General features: G+C 40.4%; 1 protein-coding gene across 1 annotated transcript in view; it reads right to left on the bottom strand.

Annotated features, from left to right (window-relative positions):
- Nucleotides 1–1803: 1803 nt before the first annotated feature.
- Nucleotides 1804–20552, bottom strand: part of LOC109476784 (fibroblast growth factor receptor 3-like) — a 24046-nt gene continuing 5297 nt past the window's right edge. Inside the window, exons 3-9 of the mRNA XM_019777802.1 lie at nucleotides 17741–17934; nucleotides 16612–16734; nucleotides 15426–15499; nucleotides 14014–14054; nucleotides 12973–13069; nucleotides 4138–4255; nucleotides 1804–2067 (exon numbers count right to left, since the gene is read on the bottom strand). Of these exons, the coding sequence (XP_019633361.1) occupies nucleotides 1918–2067; nucleotides 4138–4255; nucleotides 12973–13069; nucleotides 14014–14054; nucleotides 15426–15499; nucleotides 16612–16734; nucleotides 17741–17934 (797 nt within the window). The 3' untranslated portion in view covers nucleotides 1804–1917. The remainder of the gene's footprint in view (nucleotides 2068–4137; nucleotides 4256–12972; nucleotides 13070–14013; nucleotides 14055–15425; nucleotides 15500–16611; nucleotides 16735–17740; nucleotides 17935–20552) is intronic.

Raw genomic sequence — 20552 nt, 5'->3', positions numbered from 1 at the left:
ATTTTTTTTCGGGGTTTCTCTTTTGCACTGAATGTTTGGTGAGAAAAATATTCAGTGCAAAAGAGAAACTCCGATAAAAAAGCCTAAAAACACGCTAAAAATACCCCCAAAACCCAAACCTCTGCTTCGACAGTAGTGAATGTGTGACAGTTTCAGCCTCTGCAGGAGAAGGTTTTGACCTCCAATTTGACCTTCCTGTCAATCTATGGGCTACACCATTTTCCATCACATTCTGTTGTCATATAACATAATAGCAAACAAGCACAGGCAAAAATAAAACTAAAATGTCGAAATAGGTATATTTCCAGCACCTAAATATTAGGGTGCTTAAAGCTAACCGTCATAAACATTACAATATAGTTAAAATCCGAATATCTTTGGTCTTGAAACACAACAAATTCGTCACATGTGGCACTTCGATTTTAAAGACATCCAATGCAATTTCAGGGCAGCAAAAATGTTTTTTTTAAGTCAATTTCCTAGTCATACTTTTAATGTAGTAAGGCCACAGCAAGTAAATTTTATGGATGACAGCCTCCGCAGACTCTAATCCTAATGCGAGCGGGCGAAAAAACAAAAAAGGCGGGCCGAAAAAAACAAGGTTCCTACATTTTAAAATGTTGACTCAATCATTGTACAAATGGTTTTGCTTCAGTGGGAACATCACATATACACAGCCAACATCACATATCAGCATCAAAGTAAGAAAAAAAATTAAATCAGAGCCTTTTTCTTGTCTAGCCCCTCTCTTCATAGAATCTGCCATCGACCTTCCAGCATGGCAACAGACATCTTTGCCAATTTTCGGCACGTTGACCACTGTCAGAAGGCAAAAGCATACTGATACGAGTATCTGTGAGGCAAAAATGTACGGAATCTTTTCTTTTGCTTTGCCGCCCTGAAATTGCATTGGATGCGTTGCTTGGAAGGAGTAGAGAAGACAGGCAATACAGTAACTCTACAACCACTAACTCTACAGCCGTGTTTTATCAACAACTCTCCTACATAAAGACCTGAAACATGCTTTAAAACCGTGCGCAGGCATTAGAAATGGCACATTATTGTTTGGCAATTATTATTATCTGTTGAATGTGAACTGTATAGCAAAGAGAGAAATGAACTGTACAGGTTTGTACAAAACCTATTCCCCTAGTTCATACACTTGTATTGTACTGTAGAAAAATTTATATTCGTAAAGCTAATGCAACTAGACAAACCATCCATCGAAAAACATATCTGTTCCTTTATTTCTACAATAACTGAAAAATGAGAAGATGAATTTATATCACAATAGTTAGTTACTTTTGTATCTGTTCGTTCATCTTGTTTTGTTGTTTGCTGTACTTAGCCAAGTGTGGCAGAAATGTGCAATAAAGGTCTTCATTCATTCATCTTATTACAGTAGGATACGTTAGAGTGCTGGTGACAACGGGACGCAAAGGCCAACAACCTTTTATGCTTTATACATCAGTGGAGGTTAGATACCCAGGTAATAAAGTACGCCAAAAACACTGTTACTTAAGCAATTGGATATGATTTTGGATGCTTCAGGTAGCGTCCACTACTAACAACAGGAGCTATTTGACTCATTTGCATCAACCTTGTCTTCGGATTCTGTCTAACTGTATGTCTATCGGCTTATCAAAAATGTGTGTTTACTTCATTTGCGTATCAATAAAGAGTTCGTGTTTGTAAACCTACTGAATGTGAGAGTTCTCCCGTGTCACTGATGAAAGGTAGTGGATGATACCAGAAATTTCTGAGAGTTTCCAAAATCACATTCAGTAACTGTTTTGGGCCTTTCCCTATCTCCAAGCAGATATTTTTGTAGCTACAAAGACAATATCAAATTGGCCAGGCTGTATCCATTTGCCAGACAGTTACGACTGCCCCCAAAATGGTTGAAGATTAGCCCTTTCATGCGTTTGATGAACTTGCGCAGGAAACAACAGCGAGCTGCTCTGCACTGTCGGTAGGGATCTGACAGAGGGCGCTGCCGTTATCCCCCAGGCAGCAGTCCACGCACGGCTTAGCCTTCTGCTGCACCTGCCGTCGTCCCGTAGACACCTGTGGAAAAGTAGACAGCTACATGTGTTTCCATCTTATATATATCAGGGATCGAAATACTGGGTGCATGTGCACCTTAGTTCACCCAAATTTGGAGCTGTGCACCCAATTTTTTTTTCTGTGGGTGCACTGGTGCACCCAAATATTTTTGTAAGTATCTTTAATTTAATTTTTGTACATATTAAATGTATCATAGTATACAAGCTATTCTTGGTATCTAAGTATCAGAAAAATACTTTGAAAATGTTGTTGTACATGTACATGTACTTGATTTGTAAGATTTTGAAGTTAGTCCCATTTCTCATTCAAGCTCAGAAGAGGAGCAGTAACATCTGTAAAAAGGTTTTGTTAACACTATAATAGTTAGTATAACTTACTTACTTTTATTATAACACTAGGTAATATTTCATGTTAACTGTGAATGCGAGTTGTGTGTATTTTAATTCATGTGAGTGAACCGTATTTCAGCCAGACGGCTGCAATGTTTTACAGAAATAAAATACCACTCATGCCTTCTACTGATTATGATTATGATTATGATTAGTAAGTTGATCATAGAACGTCACTCATGTTCAACATCGTCAGCATCTAACCCGCTGTGAAGTTTTATCTCTGATACTCTGCCAACTGTAGGCCCTTTACTACGACCTTTGGTTGGTTATCATGTCTGAGATCTATAATTGCCCACTCACGTCAAAAAAAGTATCGAACTTTGCTGAGAAGGTCAGTATTACCTTCAACACATGAGTAATAAGTAGTAAGGCCATATTGATTTTATTATATGGATGACATCTCCTGTGAACCCCCAAACTGATGCGAGCGTGCGAGTAAAGAAAGTTTGGCAAAAAAGTTACCTTCATTACGAAATCTACGTGGTCATGAAGGTTGTACGGTATGGTGAATAATAGACTCATATTTATTTCTTCACATTTTCTTCTTTTCCTTTGGAATTGATTTTGGCATTCTTTGACATTAGCATAGCTTTCCAATATTCTTTTTTTTTTCAATTTACGGCATATATTTGCAGCTGCTCTGTACGATTTACAGTATGGTCGAAAACTTTTTTTTATTGTTTGGAAACGGACAAAAATTCATGCACGCGCGGGTGTCATCCATATGTAACACAAGAGAAAGGAGTAACTCGAAGGTTGACTCTGACCCCCTAGATCAAACCCGCGCCGCTCGCGCGGCGTGTCAGTTCATCACAACCAGCGCACTAACCGATTGGGCCAAAAGGTCCCGGACCCGTTGGACTGAGTAGTCAGTGACGCCTATATACTCGCTGTTACACATATAATCAAATGAAACATGGCCTAACGCTTATAAGGACACTTCTCTAATGGCCGTCAGTTGTCTGTTTTGTGATGTCTGAGTCAGACGGCGCCACGTGCACGGTAGAAGAAAGGGAGATTTTACAGAAGGAGCTGGATGTCATCCATACATGTATAATCAAATCAACATGGCCTATAGCCACCTTGTAGCCTGGGTGTCATCCTTCGTACTTTCCGTTCTCTCTACGCAGTAGCCAGCGACATTAGAGAGTGGGCGGAAACTCCAGAGGATGGCACCCAGGCTAGCCAACGTGTAGGCCAGGCACCAGAATTTCGTTGCCCAAAATGTTATAGTTCCTAGTTAATGATCTTTGAAAATCCTTTTTTTCTCTTAAATTTTGGTCCAGCTTGGAGATATTTGGGCTAGAAGAAACAGGTATAGGGTGTAAACATTCCTACTTTGGTCAAATTTTGTTCATTTCACCAGTTTAGTGGGCATAATGAGAGACCTGAGTGATGAGGCCTGGCCTGCCTAGGGCGGATGGATACATGAGAAAATTAGGTCAAAAGTAGGGTTTGTTCACTGTTGTCAGAGTTTGAGCTGATCAACCCCATATTTTCTCTTTATATTTAGGAAGCAGATCATTGTGGCTCTCTGGTGCAGAAGAATTGTTGAGATTTGAGAAAATACTTTCATTGGGACTTGTTTTAGTGTATTTTACCATAGACTTCAATGGGCAAAGATATTAAATTGTACTGTCTTCTATGAGATGACCTATACTACATTTGTACTACTGACCTTCCTGTTTTTCCCGTCAGGCGGGTACTGCAGGAGTTTCTCCAGGGTGTCCTTCAGGTCCCTGAAGGTCGGTCTCTCGGCAGGAGTGTGTCTCCAACACTTCTTCATCATGTCGAATCTACCAGGCAATACATGAAACATTACAAAATTATATATCATAAGTTTGTACTCTGTCAGGAAATACATAGAAACATTATAAAATTATATACTATAGGTTTGTATTCCTAATGCAACTAGGCAAACCTTCCATCTAAAAACACAACTGTTCCTTTATCTCTACTATAACTGAAAAGAGAGGAGAAGTTGAATTTATGTAATGATTGCTAGTTTTATTTTGTACATATCTGTTCATCATGTTTTGTTGTGACCTGTACTTAGCCCAGTGTGGCAAAATGTGCAATAAAGGTCGTCTTTCATTCGAAACCAAATTATAATCTCCAAGCAGAACTTTTGGTAGACGCAAGAGACAGTATCAATTTAGCCAGGCAGTATCCATTAGCCAGACAGTATCCATTGGCCACCCTTCGGTGGCTAATGGACACTACTCCTCTGGCCAATGGATAGTGCCTTGCCAACGTATGATCTGCTTGGAGATTAGACATATCAAAGGGCTTGAATTATACACCCACTCGCAAACTCGTAAACGGCCGTTGCCATTTGAAACCGTCGATGCCAATCAAAAAGACAAGCTTCATGTGGCACGCTCCCTCCACATCGTGATGTTTCGTGGTGGGTTTTAGGATCAGGCTTTTTGACCCGGGTTCGAATCCTAGCGTCGTACATTTGCAATCGAAATGTTCCTTTTTATGTGTTTCAAATATATTTTGCGTCTCAAATTAGTCAGCTCTATTAAATCGTACATCTATAACTGCGTCAAGAAGCGAGAAGAAGTCGAACAATGTAAATAGTAGATCACATTAGTATGTATAGTTTAAGTATCATTGATGTATCCTTTCATCATTGCTGTATCCTTTTCCTTGTCTATCCATGACCTGTACTTAGCTTGTTGGAGCACAAACGTACAATAAAGGTCTTTCATTCATTCATTAAAGAGGTAATTAGTAATATTAGTAATAGGGCCGGATGACGCCCCTCGGGCTCAACTCCCCCGCTTCCTGAATGGTACTTAGTTGCAATTGAGTAGGGTTGATTCAACTTACTTTGTAGAGAAATGACCAGAAAATTGCCCTTGTATATCGTCCTAATGTTACTTCAATGCCCTGAAATAAACTATGCCCCGCCTTGACCTAACCTGGGTGCCATCCGATTTGTAACGGGGTTCCTTGCCCGCGCTTTTTTTTCGGGCCAGCGACTGCAAGGAGCCCCATTAATATAATGAATGAATGGAAGACCTTTATTGTACGTTTGTGCTCTAACAAGCTAAGTACAGGTCATGGGTAAACAGAGAAAAGAATACAGCAATGACACTTACATACTATATATACTAATGTGATCTACTATTTACAGGTTCAACTTCTTCTCGTTTCTTGACGCAGTTAAAGATGTACGAACATATTGAGCTAATGATACATGGTTTGTCAAGTTTCATGAGGAATTTGAATTTTTCTATATTCTATCTAAATGCCTAAAGATTGGGAACTTATCTATTACATAACTATAGAGGGAATCCCTCTCATTTCTATATAATGTGCAGTCAGCTACAAAATGACATTCATCTTCAATATTATCTAGATTACAAAATTGGCAGATCCTTTGCTGTAGAGGAATGTGGTTGTGTATGCCTTTTTCTATGTGGAGTTTGTGTGAACTTATCCAGAGTTTTGTGATGGCAGTTCTGTGTCGAATGTTTGTAATTCTCAGATATTTTTCCTCGTGGTAAGTATTTTTTAGTATTTTATATAAATATATCAGATGGCGAATTGTTGGCGACAGCTAGCCTCGGCCAGCAAGTGAGCGATCTCTTTACGGCTCCATATTTGTGTGATGTGGCGGCACCCAGGCAACAGCAGCCCCAAGGGCGACTTGGTGCGAAAGGATTACAACTTTTGGAAAGATGTTGAACCTTCTCTCTTAACTGGACATCAACATAGATACCACTGTAACCTCTGTACTCTTTGGAGAGAACTTCTATGTGACCCTGGCAAAATATGCCATATATCTATATAGCTATCATTGCTCAGATATAAAGATAATCCAGAATTACTTAGAAAACACAATGTTTTACATATATTTACCTCCTTGAAACAAGACGTACACAATATTAGCTTGTAGTGTATGTACTGTATGTTCATTTCTAACATGACTGATTGTAGAAGTTAGAATACGTTGTACAATTAGTAAGTTCCCAGCATGATGTAATCATTTTGTCGTTAATTTTACCTGTAAGACTAATGATTATGAAATTTTACTACACTCGATGTACGTTCGCTACACTCCTAATACGTTGTACAATTAGTAAGTTCCCAGCATGATGTAATCATTTTGTCGTTAATTTTACCTGTAAGACTAATGATTATGAAATTTTACTACACTCGATGTACGTTCGCTACACTCCTGACATTATGCCATGTATTGTTGTGCGTTGTATTGAGTTATATTTAATAAAGATCTGAAAAAAAAACATTTAGAAAGTCCCATGGGAGAACTTCATGGCAGCAGCCTGGAGGATCTGAATGCCACTTTGTAATAGAATGTAGATTGTACAGCAAAGAGAGAAATGTACTGTATAGGTTTGTACAAAACCTATTTCCTTACTTCATACAATTGAGCACTGTGGGAACGTTCATATTCCTAATGCAACTAGACAAACGTTCCATCGAAAAAATTATCTGTTCCTTTATCTCCACTATACATGTAACTGAAAAGCGAGTGGTTGAATGTATCTAATGATAGTTACTAAGTTAGTTTTATTTTGTTTATGTTAAGTGTATCTGTTCATCATGTTTTGTTTTGTTTTGTTTCATTTCTTGTCATCTATCGCCCAGAAAGAAACAAACACAATAGATAAAATTTAATACTATCTAACCATCCCTCACCGTTCCACAACTCCTGACAGCAGCCCAAGACAGGAGGACCTGGCTACATTCCTGCTGCAAAGTCTGCCTTGTCCCCCCGACGACCAGTGTCGGTCATGGGACTAGGTAGGTAGGTAGGTAACCATTCAATAATCAATTCAATGCCAAAGGACTGAAGAGAACAGTTACGTGAATATTTCAGGGTTAAAGGGTAAACCCGTGAGACTGTGAGACTGTGAAAACCCGTACAACCGGTACACAACAATAATTGTCGTCTGAAGAACAAACGCTAGTGCTCTACACGGGGTCGGATTATTCGCAAAGATTACAATACGTCTGAAGTTAACGATACCTCTTCCAAGGTAAGAAGCACTCCTAGATGTTCATATAAAAGTAAACAAAGGTGAGTAAATACATGTAGAAGGTAAGGTAAACAACAAATATGTTGAAGCGAGAGCGACCGCCACTATATTAACCGGATCTTGCGAACATGTAGCACAGCATGTTTTTAGATTGTAAGTCTTTCAGTCTAATGTTCAATAGTGGCCACCAGATATGTTCACAACCGGTTATGGTACGTGTACAACGACATTTGTCGTGCGTTGTGTTGCGATTTTGATACGGGATTTTCAAGTTGGCCGTGTCAGAAACGACCACCAACAAGGCAGCCTTTTTTTGTCGGATTTTGCACGGCTGTGACATGGTTGCACCCGGTGTGTGTTCGCACGACGATCGTAAGACAACCACCACCAATCCCCAAAACTTTATGCAAGTCTTGGTTGGATATTTGCTATTTAGTAGCTTCCGTAGCAGGCTTATAGAACTGGGGGTTTGGTGGTCTTCGGATGTTTTCTGAAACCAGGCCGGCTATGTTGTATATATATATTATGCAATCAGAAAATAGCACATAAAAGCTCTCAAAGACCATGAAGACCCCCGAAAACCCCCAGTTTGTGGAATGCTATGGAGGCTAGGTGTTTAGTACGTTGAATCCCGGGCTCGTATATTCGTACCGCACCCTTTAAATAATAACAGCAAGATTCCAAAAGGTCAAAAATCTCGCTAGACAAGCTCATCAGTCTGTTCAAGGTCATTCTATACAAGATAGAACGCCCTTAAATGACCACGTATTGCCTTAGGACATATGCTGAGAACTGTTGAATTTTGAGCTTGTGAGAGAGAGTTACTCTAGCCTCCATAGCATGCCAAAAATTGGGGATTTGGGGGGTCTTCATGGTCTTTGGGAGTTTTTATGTGCTATTTTCTGATTGCATATAGACAACATAGCCGGCCTGGTTGAATTGCCCCGGCCCGTTTTTTAACTGGGCTAATCAGAAAACAGCCGAAGACTACCAAACCCCCAGTTCTATAAGCCTGCTACGGCGGCTAGAGTTACTCGAAGAACAAATTCTGAACACAAAATTTTCAAGAGCTTGATATTTTATGTTGGGGGATATGTACGCTCTAAAGGCTCACCAGTTACAATGAACAGTGTATCTACAATGCGGTCCGAAAGGGCTGTATGGATCAGGAAATCTATTCCTGTTATGAACAGGGGATACAGACTCAGTCACGTTTGGGACCGCATTCGTAAGAAGAAGAAGTTAAATTAATTGTGTCAAATGACAACAATTTACTTTAGAGACCACATTGAAGATATGTACTGTTCCATGTAATTGTTGTTTGTTTTCTACACTCCTGTACGTTTGGGATCGCATTGTAGATACAGTCTCCGGTACCCGTGTGGATATCTAAACATTTTACGTTTGGGAATGCATCTACAGCAGCGACCATGTGCTGAACAATACTAACGTGAACCAGTCAGAATTGCCCTGAGGAAGGTGAGAGACGGTCACCGAAACGTCGGCCGAATAAAACCGTCGGTTGTGTGGGAATCTTTATTCAATTTTATGCATTCTTGAATAATTTATCCTTTTTTAAACCTTTACCTAATTCTCTTTATTTCCGTTCACAGTATGAAAGTTGCTTTACTGATAGCCGTCGTGTTGGCATCTGTCGTCCTGGCAGACTCCTTTTACGCCGGCAATGGCAGGATAAGGAAGCTTTATAAGAAAGGTAAGGCAGGCTCATCTATTCAACTTTTTCTGTATGAGAACACAATGTCAGGGGGATATCAGGGAGAGATCCCTTCTTTTTTGGCGACGTCTCAGGGAGGAGCCTGATGGTACAGTATTGTGCGCAGTTTGCAAGAATTCTAGGAATGGTACAGGCATTTATGGTTTATGGTTTATTCAACAACAAAAACCCTTGCAGCAAAAATGCTGAATTGCGTTTTTTTCCCACTAAAATCGTATGCTTATCATCATTATGCATTACAAGTCAGAAATAACAAAGACATAAATCACTATAAAATCAAATAAAATCACTATCTTCACGACTTACAGTTCTACTACTTTAACTGTCATTCAGCAGACGGACACAATAGGGTAGTGTACTGTTTAACATTCGCTGTGTCCGGCACTTAAACTGTGTCAGTTTCGTGCTGTTCCTTAGTGTTCTATTATGTACATCCCCCCTTGTGCTGGCAACCAATTACGGTATTTCTCACTGCTTGTGAGAGAACGAGCAAACCTCAGGCACAGTTCATCACGTCTGATATCTAATCTACTAAGTCCAGTAGTGTCCAGGGCCGTGGGCATTTTTGGCATTTTGTCCACTAAAATTGAACGTCCACAGGAATGTCTCTGACCCACATCTATGCCCACATTACTGGAAACCCTTGGGAAGACCTCTCTGCCCCGGATGGCCCTAGCTACTTTCTGTGACCCCGGGGCTCGTTCACTATACACTCAGGGGAGGAGTGCACTGTATCTGTCTAGACTTAACAACTGCTTTATTCCAAACATATGTCATTGTACTTCATTGAATCTCATCCACCCACAGGTAAGACCTTCCAGGAGAAAGAAATGGCTCTCCAAGATGCTGAAGCTAATCTGGAGGAAGTGGTGCATAACGCGGAGAGTGAAGCGGTACTGGAACTTATTTTCCAGGAGGTGAAGGGAAACAATGATGCCCTCAATGGTGCGTAAAACTCTATATTTAAAATCGTGCAATTCTCTGTATTTAATATTTTATATGTAAGTATTGTAGCGCAAAAGCTGTGGAATACAAAATACCCTTACCTCAAACTGCTCGTTTTATAACAACCCTCCAAATGTGTTGTCTATTCAAACTTTTTATTCCAATTTCTCTAAACTTACAAAAGTATAAAATTGGAAAAGGTGTGACATTACCTCTTCCATGGTCTACAAAAGAGAAGTCAAACCCTTCAGACATAGTTTTAGACATAGCTGTAGTTTTAGACAATTACCTTTCATTATATAGATTTTGAAGTTATTTTGTCTTCTGTTTCAATGTTCTTTTATCTTTGTTATTCACAATTAGCCTTCGAGTAGAAATTTGCAATAAACTTCTTCATTATGTTTTAGATTACTTCTAGTGCCTTGCTGATATGTAAACTGTGTTTTTTTATCTATCTGTAACAGGCTACACCTTTGACAAGAAAGTGGCTACTCTCCAGGAGGCTGCAGCTGATGTAGAGAAGAAGGTGACTGAAGTGGAGGAAGATGCCGCCTTGGGTCTACTGGAGGAGGAGGTGGAGGAGCTGGAAAAGGAACTAAAGTACTTGGACGGCGACCATGATGAGTGATGATGTTTACTATCTCATACTAGCCACCCACTTTTGTATTAGATTAGCCTTATGAAAATGTAGTTGACATGTACTTACTTAAGTTAGTAGATGCCATACTTTGTACACTGTACATTTGTTGCGCAATAAAGTTATTATCTTACAGAATTATAAAGTTTGCATGATTACAGTATTGCTAATTGTTTATCAAATCATCACCAAATAGCCTGTACTTTGTAATTCGTTTTTTTAATGTGTAAAAGTTTAGATATAAATGTAACAGTTTATGATTAATGTTTTAACGAAGAAGCGTACTTATGAAGAAGTGTTCCAACTACATTGCATGTATGTATACCCTTGTAAGAAATACGCAATTCAGCCTTGCGGCTGCGATGTATTTTAGCGAAATAAACCATTCTATATATAATGCCGAGAATAATTGCTCTGGTGTTCTGTCTAAATGCCAAGTTGCTAACAACAATTGCTTTAGAGTTATTATGAATCTACCTCGGTGATGTAGTGCTAGTGAGATGTTTGTTTACCGCTACACTGACACATTTAATTTAATTTGAAACTAGGCGAAGGAAGATTTATTATTTTACTCTTTCTTAAAGCAATTGTTCTCCTCCTATAACTCCATCATGCTTACTAAGATCAGAAATTACACTTCAAAGCTTAATACCAAACCTACACTTGTAACAATAGATGTCACGTCTTTGTGGGTAAAGCAAATATAGAGTCTCATGATTGTCTGACATGACTTGTTTAATTCATACTTGTATGTTTATTGGTGTGAATTCTTTGTTGTCAAGTTACTACTAGGTAGAATAGCTATTTTTGATAAATAAGGCCATGTTGATTTGATTATATGGATGACATCCGCGCGCGCATGAATTTTCGGCCGTTTCCAAAACAAAAAAATTTCAACCATACTGTAAATCGTACAAAACAGTTGCAAAATGAGCAAAAATATACCATAAGTTACAAAAGAAATTAATAAAAACTATACCAATGTCGTAGAATGTCAAAATCAAACGAAAAAAGACGAAATTGTAAAGAAATGAACTTGAAGACTAGATTATTCGCCAAACCATATTCTGTGCCATTTGCTCAACCCTCATGACCACGTAGATTTCATAATGAAAAGAACTTTTTTTTTGCAAAACTTTTTTTTTCGCACGCGCGCATCAGTTTGGGGGCTCCCGGAGGATGTCATCCATATAATCAAATCAACATGGCCTAACTGGGGTAACATGAAAAAAAATTGATAGGCAATCCAGATTTTTGAATTAGGTTGCCCAGTGTGAAACTGACGTATTTTGAACCCAAACTGTCACGTATCAGTAATGCGTATGGAACCATGCTGGGCCCATAAAGGCTCATAAAGCCCACCTCACGTGCATATGCACTGGTATAAACCTACCGCTGACTTTGTTGATCGATAGATTTGGGTCACCGAAATCTAAAAAAAAATCGCCAGATGGTCGAGCATATTTTTGCCTGTAAGGCCACACTTGTTAAATTGGAAGGACGTTCAGTGACCTGCGCTGCGAACATTGAATATGCATATGGTAACTAAAAATCGCGCAGTGATAAAAAAATGAAAGGACCGAAAATATCCAGCATCCGATACAATTTCAGGGCGCGGTAAAATGACTTTTCAAACCCAATTTTCTGGTCATTCTTTTAATTAATGTAGTAAGTTGAATCAATCCTATCCTATAATATATCTGTGAGACCAAAATTTCGCTGATGGAAAACGGCTTCTTGTTTTGAATCGTAGGCTGGTTCTAGCTATTTATGGGTGGCACTGGTACAAAAATAAAATATATATAAATTGACTCCTTACATAGCTCGTTTTATGGCTATTTCAAACGCTTGAAGGATGAAATGGTGACGAAAATGTTCCAAGAAATTAAAAGAAAAAAGCTTCCCTGAGCTGGAATTTTGTTGTGAGTACTAGTTTAACTCCTTCTTTCAATCCCAAGAAATTGCATTAGATTTCAATATCAGACAGATTTCCTAATCCAGAATATTTTTTTGGCCGTCCTGGCTGACACCTTTGAAGCCCAGAGGCTCGTCCGGTGTGCTTTCTTTCGTTTCTTTTTCAAAATGGAAGTATGCTACGGTGATGAAAAGGCACTGCTTCAAGCAAGTATGCATTTTTATTTTTAATAAGCGAGATGTTAGTACTGGTAAGAGGATACATACATGTCCTGTGGGCAGTTTGGCGGTTTCCCCATCCGGTACCCCTTCAGGACCAGTGTGACTATCTTGTCGGTGGGGATGCCTGGGTACGGGCTGCTTCCTGTATCAAACATGCAGAAACATACGTAAATAATTTCATCAGGTTGGTAAACGAATGAATAGCAAAGTTCTTTGATCACAACTATTTATTTTTCACGAGCCGACGTTTCGATGACCTTCTGTCATCTTCATCAGGGCAATTCTGACTGGTTTACTGTGCACTGACGCTAGATGTTACTTGGTGCATAGTGCACTAGCAGAGGTGTTACATAGTTCACAGTGCACTGTTACTTGGTTCACAGTAAACCAGTCCGAATTGCCCTGATGAAGATGACAGACGGTCATTGAAACGTCGGCTCGTGAAAAATAAATGGTTGTGATCAAAGAACTTTGCTAATAATTCATGTAGAAACATAGCCTGTGGCCAAGATGTAATTCGAGGATATACCCTCTCTGATGTAATTGATATACCCTCTCTATTGATAATTCTGGTACTTGAAGGCATGGCTATTTCTTTCTTTCTTTATTTATTTATGACGATTTACCACATTTGTGGAAGAATTGACATAACAGGTGACTATCACCTTTTCAAAGATGTCAAACCTGAGACCAGACTGTAATGTTTGAACCACTCACACCGGGAAGGTCCCCTACACTTTTCGATAAGTGTGGTGGGTTCTTTAACGTGCGTGGGGTGTGGCTCTCCCAAACACGGGACCTCCATTTAACGTCCTATCCGAGGGACGTCCCTAACCGAAGCTAGGTACTCATTTTCACCTGAGTGAAGTGAGGAAAGTCGTGTAAAGTACCTTTCCCAAGGGTATAACGTCGCGGCGCATGTTCGGACTTGTTCGGGTACGGGAATCGAACCCGGGTCTCCCCGTTTCATAGTCCAGTGATGTACCACTACACCACACGACGCCACTATTTCTTGTTCTCTTCTGGCCTGACATTAGTATTCCATATTAATGTGTTTTGCTTCTTAATATGGAGCTGGATACTTACCTAGGGTGGTTATCTCCCACAAGAGCACGCCAAAGGACCACCTATGGGTAACACGGACAAGCGGCATTAATTGGATCTCACCACGATAGCATTTACATGTAATCATGCAGCAAAAAAATAGAACATAACGTTATGAAAAACGTGCGACCCAGATACATGTAAGAGTGGCGTTGCTTGAGTATCTGTCTGACAATAAATGTTGTTATTATATAGTTGCAGTGAAATTTGAAAGAAATTTGATTTCAAAGATAATTATAAAAAAAGAGAATTTTATGGCACGACAATTGTACATGGTACAATGTATGACAACGATTATTGAACGATTATTATACAAAAAGAAAAGGGGTATAAAATGAATCTTTTCAAACATCCTTGTTACTAAAAATCAAGTGCTAGTATAGTATACAATGAACTAGGGCTGATAATGAGTTTTGGTATTTTTTGTAATGACAAAACTGTTTTTTATGTATTTACTAGTATCTATTTTGCATTGTGAGAATTGCATATTTGAATATATATATATATATGAATCTATGCCTATAACATTGAGTCTGTTTAAATCTGTTGTACTTGATTCGATAAATATGAATAGCTAATTACGTAAAACGTCATATAATATATGATTAAACTAGAAAGGCCAATATTTGCTTTGGAGCAAATACAGCGATGGGTTCACCACATTTTACGACATGGCAGGGAAAGAATGAGAAACACAAGGGAAAACAATGATTTACATTGATATAACTATAATATGAAGTAAAATACAACTAAAACAACAGTTGGATAGCTATTCCCTACTTTATTGGTTAGGATTTTTAATTGCATAATGCAAACTGTTGATTTTCAAAATAAAAAAAAACGTCCATGCCCCGCATTCCAATGCTGGAGCAGGAAAGCTTGAAATACCTACCAAAACACTTGAATACAGACATACTGTCAGTATGGAAATGCGCTGTGCAGGTGTTAATCAAGTTAAATCCCAACAGCCAATCAGCAAGAAATGCTCTGTGCAGGTGGAAATGATCTATGCAGGTGTTAATCAAGTTAAATCCCAACAGCCAATTAGCAAGAAGAATAGAGGAAAGCTGCATGCCTATTGGTTGATGCCCTGCATTCCATTGTGATGACTCATGCCCAAACGTGGTAAACAAGGCACACTAATACAGTAATACATTTGCTATAACACAGCCAAAAAACTCAAATAAAACCATTCTAAAAGCCTGTATCACAATAATTTAAAAAACGCCTAGGGGTATTTGCCCACTGTACCTCCATACCAAATTTCAGGACCTTGGGCCCTAAAATGAAGAAGCTGAATCCATTTAAAAAATGGCAGGAGGAGGAGAAGAAGAAGAAACATCAGAAAAAGCAATATGGTTTCACCCATAACCATAACCCATAAAAAAGCTTACACGTCACTTTTAGTTGTGTATCTGCCGGACAGTAGTGTCTCTGGTGCCATCCATTTGAAAGGCATGCGGCCATCCTGGAAAACAAAAACGTACGTTCATACAAGTACGTATCATTTTACATACTAATGCCATGTTGATTTGATTTTTATTATATGGATCACATCCACTGGGAACCCCTATAACTGATGCGAGCGTGCGAATTAAAAAGTTTGGCAAAAACATTTTTGCCAAATATAGAGCAGATATAGAGCAATCCGAGCAAAACCTAATCCCCAATCAGATCTTTTGCTGGCTGCAAAGACAGTATCAAATTGGCCAGGCAATATCCAGACAGTTAGGTACCATCTTAATTGGGTGGCAAAACGGTAAATGGATATTACCTGGCCAATTTGATACTGTCTTCGCAGCCACCAAAAGAATGAGTTAAGATCGCAGCTGTGATACTCTTAAATAGACTACAGAAATTAGTAAGATTTTACACAAAAGACTTTCAAAAGATCACATCCTACGTACGTCAATGAAGGTTAGGTATCCACGTAATGAGATACACAAGTAGTTTGCACTCAAGTAACAGAATACATTTCGTAAACTTGTCAGCTGGCAGCCTGACACTTTCCAACTGTATACCATGGGCATGGCCAATTCAAAATCTATCCAGTTGTTTTGAGTAACAACTCCTTACGGCCCTTACGGCATGGACCACAACTCAAATGATAATGTGAACCGGTCAGAATTATCCTGAGGAAGGTGACTGATGGTCACGGAATAAACCTCCCAGTTGTGTAAAAAAAAGTAGTCTCTTTGTTCAGTGACTTACCAACCTGATGAAACTATTCACGAATATTTTTTTTTATTCCAACATGTAATCACCAGACGTGGTGGGGACACACTCAACTTTTTTCAACTTATATTAATGCCGCCACCAACACATGGGACAAATACACGACAATACTCATTTACACCTGAGCTAAGTGAGGAAAGTCGTGTAAAGTGCCTTTCCCAAGGGCACAAGATCGGTGGCATGTCAGGACTCGAACCCGGGACTCTTAGTTCAGAGTCGCGCACTCTGCCTCTACGCCACACGACCCCACAAGTGTGGTCCATATCCACGAATATTGGATCATGGAACACAGTTTGAAACAAGAAGCATTATCTAGTTGTTACAAAATAAACATATTCTCGAGACCTTGGTTTCCTTGAAGTAGTACGCGTTCTCCTTAGCCTCTCTGGCCAGCCCGAAGTCGGACACCTTCGCCACCACGCCGTCAAACACCAGGATGTTCCGCGCTGCCAGGTCACGATGGATGCACTGATGGTGAGGAGGGAAATTTCAGAAGTCAATCATCAAGGCAATAAAACATCTCCCTAGTCTGAAAGATCTCCCTGATACGTCGATGAAGGTTAGACATCCAGGTAATAAGATACGTCAAGTTGCTCAAGCAACTGGATATGATTTTGGAAACGGTCAGACGTTTCAGGTAGCATCCACTACCTTTCGTCAGTGACACCGGAGAATTGTCAGAAAGGCAGGTTTATAAGCACTAACTTTTGATTGATACGCAAACAAATGAACACAATTTTTTTTATTAAACATTCGAAAGGAAACAAAAGTTAGACAAGTCAAGACAAGGTAATCTCCAAGCAGATCATACGGTGGCAAGGCAGTATCCATTGGCCAGAGGAGTGTCCATTAGCCACCGAAGTGGACACTCCTCTGGCCAATGGATACTGCCTTGCCACCGTATGATCTGCTTGGAGATTAAAGACAAGGGTGATGTCCCTTTCCTTACATTTCAATCAATAGTTCGTACTTATAAACCTGCTTTTCTGACAACTTGGGCCAGTGTCACTCACTCACTGCACATGTACCTGAAACGTCTGGCCGTTTCCAAAATCATATCCAATTGCTTGAGTAACTGTTTTTATGGCGTATCAGAGTCCTGCCCCAATTACGATAGACTGGATACCAGGTACCTTGGGAGCCAGAATAGTATCGGACCGCTAGCCGTTTTCCTTCGGCAACCAAGAGCCCTTCTCCCACCTATCTAATTTACCGCTACGGGAGAGTTGAGCTCGGGGGTAGCTTAGCCGGCCAAAGGGCGAAGGGCTCTTGGCTGCCGAAGGAAAACTACTAACATCCCGATACTAGTCTGGCTCCCAGGGTAGATACCAGGCTACAAACTCACCTTCAGGGATGCGAGATGAGCCATTCCCCTGGCGATGCCCAGCGCCAACTTGAGCAGGTCCGCGTCCCGCAGCACACCTTTGCCAGGTAAAAGTTGAGCCGTAAAGTAAATTACACATTACAAACTCACCTTCAGAGATGCGAGATGTGCCATTCCCCTGGCGATGCCCAGCGCCAACTTGAGCAGGTCCGCGTCACGCAGCACGCCGGCTCCCATCGCGCACAGCTGCCGGTCGCTCTCCAGATCACTCACCAGGTGCCGAGCCTTCAGGAACTCTCGCAGGTTCCCGTGGATAGCGTACTCCATGATGATGCAGAGAACCCCTGCCATGGGTACAAAAATGTAAGGAACCAGAAAAGAAACATTTACGAACCAATTCATTACAACCATCCCTCAACAGAGACGGGGGGCGCCACAGACTTTCTGCAACCTATGATCCACTGCTCACGGAGTCACGTGTGTTATCTGCGTGACGTCACGGAAGCGGTGGGTTGTTCATTCCTTTACAAAGACTAGAGTTGTACAGTCGGAAATTTACCACTAGATTACACAAGCTAGTAAAAAATGAGAAAGAAGAGATATGCAGAAAACGGAGATACACAGAGAAATAATGGCCTTGGCTATACAAATTTCAGCAAGAAAATTCTGAAAAGATATTTCCGAACTGCTACAAAACTGCCATGTGCAGTCATCTCTCTCATGTTCGGAATCGTGATTTTTGGATCAAATTTGGTGAAGACGTGGGGTGAGGATTGAATGATGAAATCAAGCAAACTGAAAGGCACAGTAAATCTATTCAAATATGTCACTAGTCATTATACCTTGCCAGCAGTTCTTAGCATTGTTGTCATGGATACGCCTTGTGGCGCACTTCGTGTGCGTCATCAATGACGTCATTAGTTTCTACTAGAGGCGTCCAACAAAGAACGAAATCTGCGTGCAATAGGCACCTATTTCCTTTTCCTAACCCTACATGTTTGATTTATACTGTTAACTCCACAGGACAGTCTCTCGGAGGAACCCTTTAGAACTGAATGCGATCAGTGAATAGTGAAAAGGGGAGTTTTTGTTACATTACAACAATTTATGACAACACAAGGTGATGGCACACGCCGCCACCTACGCAGAGGACAACCGAGTAAAGTGCCTTCGGTGGCATGTCAGAACTCAAACCTGGGACCTCTTGGTTCCAATCGCGAGTCGAACACTCTGCAGTTACGCCACACGACCCTACGCAAAAGGGGAGGTTCAAAATAAAAAGCGTCCTGCAGGTCGATTTGCCTGAGGTTCTCGTGAATAAAGAATGGTTCAAACAAATCGTTTCTACCGATTTTTGATATGTTTGAGAAGCAGAAGGGTGTCATTGAGCAGACGAATATGTGTGGGCCACAGGCAACGCACCTGGAAGAAATTCTTGCGATTGATATGAGCATTCTGTGTTATAAGAACAACAATAATTGGTTTATTGCAAATGAAGAACTGGTAGCCCCCAGAGCCCCCATAGAGAAATAAAACCTGCACAGTATCATTGTCTAAAACCATGTTAGACGACATGCCTAGCCTCCCATACACTAGATGGGACAAGTTATGCCTCAGTTTTGCTTAGAACCTTATAAAACCCCAGACATACAGTACATATGGGGCCTGCATGGGGGGTCCCGATAACGCTCTACGCTAAATTTTGAGAGCCGGCTGTGTATTACGCTGAATTCAGGAAGGCTCTCCACGCTCTGCGCTGAATTCGAAAGATTCCCAAAACACTATGCAACTCAATCGACTGAACGTTTGCGTCAAAGCTGGTGATTTATTATAATATGAATAGTTCGCAAAACTCGAGGTAAAAGTAGTAATAATAACCGACGACCACCTCCTTATATATTCATAGAATACAACACGGGTATTCCGTATCACCGAGTACCAGCCCGACCGCTAGTCGGATCGGACTCGGTTACTCCAACTGAAATAAAAGTTCGAGCATTGAACTATACGCACAATTTAATCGATTACATTCCGGGTAGTCACAACGCATTACGTAGAATTAACACAGCGAATGACGCTCTACGCACAATACGCCAATTACGCTCTACGCTAAATTAGAGCGGTCCTCCGTCTACGCTCTACATGGATTAGGCCACACCAAGTAAATTTTATGGATGACGTCCGCGCGCGCATTGATTTTGGCCTGTTCCTAGAAAAAAACCCAAGAAATTCCGCTTCCTGTAACTATGGCCAAAGAGTCATGACAGTGCCGCAAATAGGTTTGTACGGACCAAAGCTTATGAATCATCAAGCAAGGACATCATGACTTCCATTAGGAATTCAGTTTATTGTACATGCTGCCACATTTGAAGAAACTTGCTGACCGCTCCATCTATCTCCCCAAAGCACAAGACGACAACTGCTGTTCCACCTGATTTATTGCCGTTTTGATGATGAATAAAAGGCTACACTGTGTCACCTCATTCAATTTGTGTCCTAACATTGTCGTCTCTTAGTATATTTCTAATCTGGGCATCTTGTTTTTTAGGGCCCTTCTCGCATTAGATTTAGGGTGTCCAAAGGACGTCATCCATAAAATTTACTTGGTGTGGACTTACGCTCTACGGAAAAGGGCATGCAGGCCCCCACATATGGATCCCCTTCCGTCGGGGCGACGCCCATCACAGCTCACCACGTAATTATGACAAGCTAACCCAGTACAAATGCAGGATTGTTCGGTTTAGGAACATTACGCTACCATACTGCGTAAAACTACTGAACGATGGAGTTAAATGTCGTGAGGCAAACGTATGCCCATGATTTGTAAACCAGCGCAACACTGTCGGATAAAATACTGTCGTATTTTTTAAAAAATACAGCTACTTCGTCAAAAAGCACTGTACAAAACTACAATATTTAATACATAGATGAATAAATAAATGAACCATTCTCTCTCTCTCTC

The sequence above is a fragment of the Branchiostoma belcheri genome, unplaced genomic scaffold (genome assembly GCF_001625305.1).
Source record: "Branchiostoma belcheri isolate BF01 breed outbred unplaced genomic scaffold, Haploidv18h27 scaffold39, whole genome shotgun sequence".
Taxonomy (NCBI): Eukaryota; Metazoa; Chordata; class Leptocardii; order Amphioxiformes; family Branchiostomatidae; genus Branchiostoma; species Branchiostoma belcheri.
The sequence above is the reverse complement of the archived record's forward strand: the minus strand, read 5'-3'. Positions and strand labels throughout refer to the sequence as shown.